The sequence below is a fragment of the Trematomus bernacchii genome, unplaced genomic scaffold, assembly GCF_902827165.1.
Source record: "Trematomus bernacchii unplaced genomic scaffold, fTreBer1.1, whole genome shotgun sequence".
NCBI lineage: Eukaryota > Metazoa > Chordata > Actinopteri > Perciformes > Nototheniidae > Trematomus > Trematomus bernacchii.
The window spans coordinates 1,345,410-1,353,832 of NW_022987714.1; the positions used below are offsets into that span (position 1 = coordinate 1,345,410).

The 8,423-nt window shown below is 37.5% G+C and overlaps 1 protein-coding gene across 2 annotated transcripts; it reads left to right on the forward strand.

Annotated features, from left to right (window-relative positions):
• The first annotated feature begins 1,617 nt into the window (after positions 1-1,617).
• Positions 1,618-8,272, forward strand: gtf2h1 (general transcription factor IIH, polypeptide 1). Of its 2 annotated transcripts, none has more exons than XM_034142052.1 (15): positions 1,618-1,836; positions 2,264-2,425; positions 2,517-2,709; positions 3,156-3,321; positions 3,433-3,526; positions 4,036-4,185; positions 4,322-4,401; positions 4,523-4,650; positions 4,734-4,821; positions 4,916-5,004; positions 5,377-5,494; positions 6,085-6,175; positions 6,447-6,562; positions 7,390-7,482; positions 7,566-8,272. In XM_034142052.1, the coding sequence occupies exons 2-15, from the start codon at positions 2,272-2,274 to the stop codon at positions 7,650-7,652; spliced, it is 1,647 nt and encodes a 548-aa protein (XP_033997943.1). In that variant the 5' UTR covers positions 1,618-1,836; positions 2,264-2,271; the 3' UTR covers positions 7,653-8,272. The 2 variants fall into 2 exon arrangements, with proteins under 2 accessions (XP_033997943.1, XP_033997942.1); XM_034142051.1 differs by having other exon boundaries at positions 1,618-1,779.
• The last annotated feature ends 151 nt before the right edge of the window (positions 8,273-8,423 follow it).

Genomic DNA, 8,423 nt, shown 5'->3' on the forward strand with positions numbered 1-8,423 from the left:
ATTTTTGGTGTAGATTTGTCTTAAAGTGCTTTATTAGATTAGATTAGATTCAACTTTATTCTCATTGCACAAACTACAAGTACTATTTAGACAACGAAATGCAGTGAGCTTCTAACCATAAATGCAAAAGAAGCAGTAAAGTTAGAGTGATGTCTAGTATAATATAAATATAGACATCGGTCAGATATAGACATACCTAAGTATTTACACTTTGAACAGTACAAGGAGGTAGAAACATTACACACAGCAGTACAGAAATGTAATACACTATAGATCAGGTATGAACATAGACAGTATAATACTCTATAGACAGAATTATTATGAATAACGTGTTTCAATGGTGCATTTTGGTACTGGGAAGAGTCTTTCCATTTCAATAGAAATATGTTGCTTTTAGCTATAGCAGTGAACCATAATATAATGTAAGGTATATTATTGTATACGTCATTGAATACATATAATCTTTATTATTTGATATTTAGACATATACAGTTGGTCACCTATACAAACACACAAATCAAATATGTGTTATGCCTCCACGGCGGCAACTTCAGTTACTTTGCAGATTCAGATTTATTTATAACGTAGTTCAAACATTAAAGTGATGTTAGCTTGAACTAATTTATAAATATAAAAAGCATTACTCTGAAAAGGGATATAGCAGCATAATATGTCTTTCTACTTTTGGCACTTTAACTATATTTTTGATGAATACTTTTGTACTTTTACCTATAGGTGAATATTTACTACCCTTTTAAAAGGTCTGAGTATTCTTTTCACAACTGATATTACTAAATATCACTATTTCTAACACCGGGCGGATGTTAAACTCACTCAAAGATCTGAGTAAGACTGTACGTGTCCATCATTGAAAATAATAGAGTAACCTACTTAATTCATATCTATACTTTTGTGTCTATTCGACAAAGTAAATAATCAAAGGAATTTGTAAACTATAATAAAAGTTGCGATAGAAATAAAAAGTATGTATAAAAATAAAAACAATGTATCAATATACAATTAAGAAATGCAAAGTCAATAGGACCTTTTTTATTTATATTACAACTGAATAGAAATAATGATTACATGCGTATCAATATGTCATGCATATTATATTAACCAAATCATTATGTGACAAATTCAAATAAAATGTGCCATTTAAAAAAGTTAAATATACTCATAATTAAAATTCACATTTGTAATAGTAGAGGATAGAGACAGTTTTACATACCACAAAGGTGATAGTTTGGACGTGGATTTAGTTATTTTTGTACAGTTAATTTTATTTTTAGGGAAATTTCATATTCTTAAAAAGAGGTTCTAGACTATAAAACCTAATTTTGAACATTTTTTACCAAAGATTTAAACAATATAGTACCACTAATAAAAACATTGTGAAAAACGAATTATATTAATAATTGTATGTAACTCTATTTTTCTTTTTTCCACTTATTTATTCTATGTAATTTGGTATTACGTTATATGTCTACCCCTGATATATAATATGTCTTTTGAATACATTTTGGGAAACAAATATATAGGTGTTAAGCGGGCTCCGGCTGGAACGGATCCCTTATAGCGTTATCCAGCCGGACTCTTTTCAGTGTAACACGCCGCCTGGCAGTCATGTCGACGCTGAAGTCAGGACGCTCATTGTTAGAGTAGTCAAATACTGTTAGAAATAACTAAATGCGTAATTTTTATACCAAGTAATACATTAGTTTGGATTATGTGTTGAGGAAAAGCGAGGTATCCATCGCAGTATCGACTTATTTTGAGGTAAAATAAGTTTATTACTGACTTCCCCCTCAGGCTTTTCTCTTCTTGATTATTAAGGTTAGCTAACGTAACACCGCTTAGCTATGATGTGATAAATAATACAATAAAACCCAACCATTGCTTGCTTGTGTTGTCGAGCGGAGGATAAAAGCATTACAGGAAGCATGACATTTATTTGGGACATGTAGTGAAATACGCTAAGAAGTTGATGCTTATACAAAGTGGTTCATATATAACGTTATGATCTCTTTACCGTTAATGTTGCTAATGTTCAATTTGTGACTGCAGGTCCCATATCGACTAGTGCACTGTCTTTATGATGCCCTGTTCATCTTTACATCTGTGAGATTATTTTTGAAATCATGAAGGATATCCTTGTTAATGTATTTATTGTTGTATTTTACACGTCTTATTCAGTTTTAGTTTGTTTTATTATGTTATACTTGCCTTGCCATGCTTATATAAAATCAATGCCTTTTTTCAGTTTGAGCCATGGCATCCCTATCAGAGGAGGTGCTGCTGGTGCTGAAAAAGGTTCGCCAGAGGAAGCAGGATGGCACACTTTATCTGATGGCTGAGCGTATAGCCTGGGGTCCAGAGGGCAAGGATCGCTTCTCAGTCAGCCACTTATATGCAGATATTCGCTGTGAGTAATCGATACCATCCAATTAGAAAAATGTGCCAAACAAATGTGTTGGTGATGTTCTAAAGCTGCACTTTATTTGTTCTCTGCTCAGGTCAGAAAATCAGCCCGGACGGTAAATCCAAAATTCAGCTGCAGCTGGTGCTTCACACCGGCGACAGTACCACATTCCACTTTTCCAATGACAGCACTGCACTCAAAGACAGAGACGCTGCCAAGGAGCTGCTGCAGCAGCTGCTGCCCAAGTTCAAGAAGAAAGCCAACAAGGAACTGGAGGAGAAAAACAGGTGAGACCCAGGTGTTCTCACAAGATTCACTTAAAGGATATATCTGGTAATATCTATGTTTTCTTATTGGGATCAAATTGCATTATAAGATGAAAACTAACCATACAAGTATCCTTTTAAATAGTGTTGTGTGACCAGAGAGCTCACTTCTATCAAAAAACTATTAAAAACACACCAATGAGCCACACTGTTGCACTGGGTGACATTTGTCCACAAAGTAACTATTTTGGAACCTGTTTCTTCTAAAGATTAACATGGTCCATATGAACAAATGAGCTTGGGTCTGAGGGTCCCAAACAGGGTAGGGATGTCCCTCTATGAGTATGGGAGTTCACTGTTGACTTTGGGGACAGCCTGTGTGACCAAATCATCTCCAGTCTACTATTAAGATTTGTATGCAATCTTTCAAATAATATATTACATTCTTTAAATGTTTTTTCCTGTAGGATGCTTCAGGAAGATCCTGTGCTTTTCCAGTTGTATAAAGATCTGGTGGTGAGCCAGGTGATCAGTACAGATGAGTTCTGGGCCAACCGGCTAGGAGACACCAACAACTCGGACTCCTCTTTATCCAACAACAAACAGGAAGTTGGTATATCTGGAGCTTTTTTGGTGAGTACATCAAGTCTGGTCAAAATAAGACCTTGCATTTTGAATCTTACTCAAACATTGTGACCTTCAGTATCATCAACATAATTGTAAAGTATGTTTTGTACATTACAGGCTGACATTAGACCTCAGACTGATGGCTGCAATGGCTTGAGATATAATTTGACTGCTGACATTATTGAATCTATCTTCAGAACATACCCTGCAGGTAAATAATCTCAACTTTAGAGTTAGTTAGCTGCTTTCGTTCATGGCTTCTACCAGCTCATATATGAGAATGATATTTAAGGTATATTTCACCCCCAAAATGATCATTTGTATATCAATTACTCATCCATGTTAAAATCTCACGCCTGCACAGGTGCGTTACTATTTTGTGTGAGGAGTGGACTGTGGGAAAGTGGTTTAGATTGAAGGGTTTTAGCACAAATGCTTGTGTTTTGGAAATAGTGAGCATACGACTGGATAAATGAGACTTGAAATATTCTGCATTAGTTCTGAGAGAAATAGTTTTGACCTGCCCCAGTGTACTTCTATTCATCCAGAATTTCTCAGTTTCCTTTTCTTCTTGTGTCATCATTGAGGCATGCCAGAAAATGGGTTCAGGAGCAGAATGATCATTTCAGCTGTGAAGTTTTCCTGTAAATGTGCAGCTTGTGTGCCTAGGCACTGCAACTGGACTAAATATTTTAATATTTATTTGCGTTGTACTTGCAGTGAAGCAGAAGTATAATGAAAATGTGCCTCACGAGCTGACGGAGAAGGAGTTCTGGACCCGCTTTTTCCAGTCCCATTATTTTCACAGAGACCGCATCAACACAGGAACACAGGACATCTTCTCAGAGTGTGGCAAGCAGGATGAAATAGGTAGGAGTTTTAAAGTGTTTGCAGGTGCAAATCTCACATAAATGCAAGTATTCTCTACAGATGTCAGTACATGTTTTACCTAAACACTTGCAAATTAAACGGCTATGCTACAAATCTGTTCTTATGTCTCACACAGGGTTAAAGTCCATGGTGGTTCAAGGAGTGAAGAATCCTTTAGTGGACCTCCTGTCGTTAGAAGATAAAACATTAGATGAGGTGACGTATTATGATTCGCCAATCACAGCCACATCATACTACTCAGAAATAATTTGCTTTTATAGCTTTCTTTTCCTCCTTCCTCCCTTGACCTGAAGATTTGGTATTTTCTGTGACACAGGGTTACGGAGTTTGCACAACAATGCCCTCAACTTCCAACAGGACGGTGAAGGACAGCAGCAACTCTGCCATTATAAAGCGGTTCAACCATCACAGTGCCATGGTGCTGGCAGCAGGCTCAGGCAAGGGGTGAGGAAACAACTTCTTTATTTTTTTTTTTAAACCTTTCTCATTCTTATTAATTATTTGCTAACGGTTTCATATTTTTAAAGGGAAACAGCAGGTGACCCAGCTAGTGAGACGAGCTGCACAGACGGAAACTCAAGGGACTCTGACTTCTTCCAACCTCCTATAAAGAAGGTGATGCCTCTGCAGCTGTAACAGAGGTTTTTATCTAAATATGAATATTGCTCTGTAACAGCCTGTCACTTTTTCTGTTGGCAAACTTTCTTAGGTTAAATTGCAGGAGGCCATAGAATATGAAGATCTTAAAAAGGAAAAGAAGCCAAAAACAATTGCATTAAACCTCAAAAAATCTGACAGGTAAAGTCTGCCCACCTTTTATTTTTATTTTGTTATTAATATTGTTTGATTACACAATAACAGGTGGGGGGGAGTTTCAAACATGTCACTATCAGTACTAATTATTCCATTTATAAAACTTAAATTTAGAAAAGTATGGGTTTTTTTCTGAACATATTTTGTGTTTTCACTAAAGAATTTACTTAAAAATCCAAGTTTTCCAGTTATTCCTTTTCTTACAACTGGGATGATAAACAACGATTATTTGTGTTAGCTCTAGGAAAGCCTCTAAACTTTATTTATTAACTTAAATAACAGGGGTTATATTATTGTTTGATTTAATGTTGAATTGTTCTAATATAATGTTTCTCACTCCCTCTCTGTATTCTTAAGGTATGCTCACGGTCCTGTGCCACTTCAGTCCCAACACTATTCGACAAGCCAGGATATCATCAACTCTCTCAACTACATCCGGCATGAGATGGTCAATTATAAACCCAACCTCACTCAGGTGTGTTAACACTATTTTCACTTACTCACCAGCTCACAGCCTCTGTTGTGATTCAACACTCATCGACCTTTGGACAAAGATTAATCATCATGTTTGTAGTTTGATCCGTTCAGATCAGAAGTCCAATTACATAACACATTCTCAGTTTAAAAAGAGAGCCTTGTCAATACTGGCAAAAACCTTGCAGACCTCAAGTCAAGGATTGGTGTGTTTCTGTGTATGTTTTACCGATGTACATACTGAAAGAAAACAGCTTCCAAAACACTCAAATAGATACAAATTGTAAACTGCATTAAAGTGGTAGTTCCTAAATGAAATGTACCTAAATATTGTTTATTTCTAGGTACAAGTCTAGTCCTTATATGTAACTTGCACAATATGTAAAATAAACGATTAAATATGTATTTTAATTTATTCTTCGATCAAGTTGGAATATTTCAATTGTGACAAGTAAGGATCTACTGACTATCTCCAGTCATTAAAAATGTAACGAATATTGCAAACTATGATAACGCTTTTTTCCTGAACAGACAGGGATATGTAACTTTGAGTGATGCCTTTAAAGTGTTTAACATTGATACTTTCTGCAGGTGTTGTGCAGCACAACGGCTAGTTCTGCCATTGCTGCACTTTCTCCAGGTGGCGTGCTCATGCAGGCAGCAACACAGCAGGCCATCAATCGTAAGTGTGTTGTACGATAACATTACATTATAACTATTTATTGTGAAAGTTGTAGCTCATGTGTCATGTGTCAGGTAGCTTCAATAAGCCTTCAACGCATCTGCAGAGATAAAGGGAGGGATTTAAATATCTGTGTTTCAGGATGGTTCTTTGATTATCCATAGATTCGTCACTACTGCTGATACCTGAATCCATCCTGACAAACGTTTATTTTAAGCTTGGAGTACTTGGTTTTTTCTTCTCATTTACATCTTTATCATTTATTTTTCAGAGATGGTACCCACTGATGTTCAAGGAGAGCTGAAGCATCTGTATGCAGCTGCTGGAGAGTTGCTGAGACACTTCTGGTCCTGTTTTCCTGTAAACACACTGTTTTTAGAGGAAAAGGTGACTAATAATAACTGAAAAGAATGCTGGGGGAGAAACATTACATCTGTTCGCAAAATCTAAGTGTTATACAGTTTTGTGCATGGAGTAAAAGTGCATAGAAATAAGTATAGACATTGCTTCACGGTTTAAAAAATTTCACTTGCCCATAAAGGCCGCTACACACCCACCTGAGACCAAAGAACGCGTACCGAAGGCGTCCCGACTTTTACGCCAGCTTCGTCGCCTGCGTCGGCTACGCCGCCCGCCTACGAACACACCGCAAATACTTCAGTCGACAAGTGGCAATAACTGTCCTTACCAGCAGGCAGCGGTAGTGTGAACAGCCAATCAGAGTGATTGCTTGGGCCGACTTTCTCTGACCTCCCGCGGCCGATTCAACATGTTGAATCGGCCGCGGGAGGTGTGAAAAGGTGCCGTAAAGAGACGACGGTGCGCGACACACCAACCTGAGTAGGGCGCCGCGAATGCCTCTGACGGCCTCTGACTCCCAAAATCGGGTTGGTGTGTAGCCAGCTTAACAGTGAAGCCATATAATGCTAATGAATGTATTCTACTCCTTAAACTTATTCATGTTTTAGTGTTTTACTACACTGCACACAGTAAATGTTAGCAACGCTTTCTGACAATATCCTTCATGTCATGTGTATATATATACTTATTATAATGGTATTTATAGACATTTGTTTTTACTTGGACACTTTATATCACACTCCTACATGAAGGTTTAGATTTTTCGGCTCTGTTCATTTGTCTGTCCGCGAGCAAACAGAAAATGAGTTTTTTTCCTTCAGATTTGTTCTCATCATGTCTCACTCTTTATATAGGTGACGAAAATGAAGTCAAACCTGGAGAGATTTCAGGTGTCCAAGCTTTGTCCTTTTCAGGAGAAGGTTCAGCGTCAGTACTTAAGTGCAAATGTAAGTCTCTAAACTATTAATGATAACACAATGTCTTATATACCGGGTGACACTTGTATTAAATGGCTTTGACGTCCCCACAGCTCACAGGACATTTGGAGCAGATGTTGCAGACAGCCTATAGCAAGTTCCACGTCTGGCAAACCCGTCGCATGCTGAGGAAAACCTGAGGTCTGATAATTTGTCAAAGAGAGGACATAAAAGACATTATAGAATATCGACAAATGACGAGGAAGGTTCTCGCGACTGCTGCAAAGACCGCAGATCACAGCCTGATTGGACGAGATCCACAGGGGCTACATGAGGATATACATGGATGCTGCTACATCCCAGACTATTCTTCAAAGACTAACTGCCACTCAGTCACAAATGACTGTAATTAGTTTCTTTTTTTTGTTCTCTCAATGGTTGAGAGATTGGTGCCGGTATCGGTTAAATGGGACTTTAGTAGTGGTGTAATGTGACCAAATTTCAAATGGAGAATCATAAAGGAACTCAGGACGACAGGCTGATGTGTGAAATGCAAGCAGACGACTGCCAAAATGAGTTTCATCTGTGCACAGGGCAGAGAAAGAGACAAACAAGGAGCAAATCTGAGCACTGGTTTAACTTGTGGAACAAAGTGAGTATAGCAATAATGTGATGACATTTCACACTGAGTGCATTAGTGTGTGTGCTTGTTTGTGGCTCTAATCACACTGTCACTGGTTTGTAATGTCTGCACCTTCTGTCTGCACTGAAGACGAAAATGTCACTGAAATAAAGTGAGAATGTGAAATGTCTTTTGAAACTACAGTATTTCATTTATCAGAGTCTGCCTCAGTTATTTTCTAAACTACATAACAGGTAGAGGTTTATTTTTCTAAATGTGTAGCTTTAGCTGCTTTTAGAGAGTATGGAGATTGTTTCATTGTGACCAGTGGTGGAAAGTAACTCAGTAC

What these genes read in the sequence shown, in the direction of transcription:
- gtf2h1 (XM_034142052.1), top strand. Translation starts at nt 2,272, where the DNA reads ATGGCATCCCTATCAGAGGAGGTGCTGCTGGTGCTGAAAAAGGTTCGC. An exon ending in GAACTGGAGGAGAAAAACAG is followed by an intron (nt 2,710 to 3,155) that starts GTGAGACCCAGG and finishes TTTTTCCTGTAG; the next exon opens with GATGCTTCAGGAAGATCCTG. An exon ending in AACACAGCAGGCCATCAATC is followed by an intron (nt 6,176 to 6,446) that starts GTAAGTGTGTTG and finishes TTTATTTTTCAG; the next exon opens with AGATGGTACCCACTGATGTT.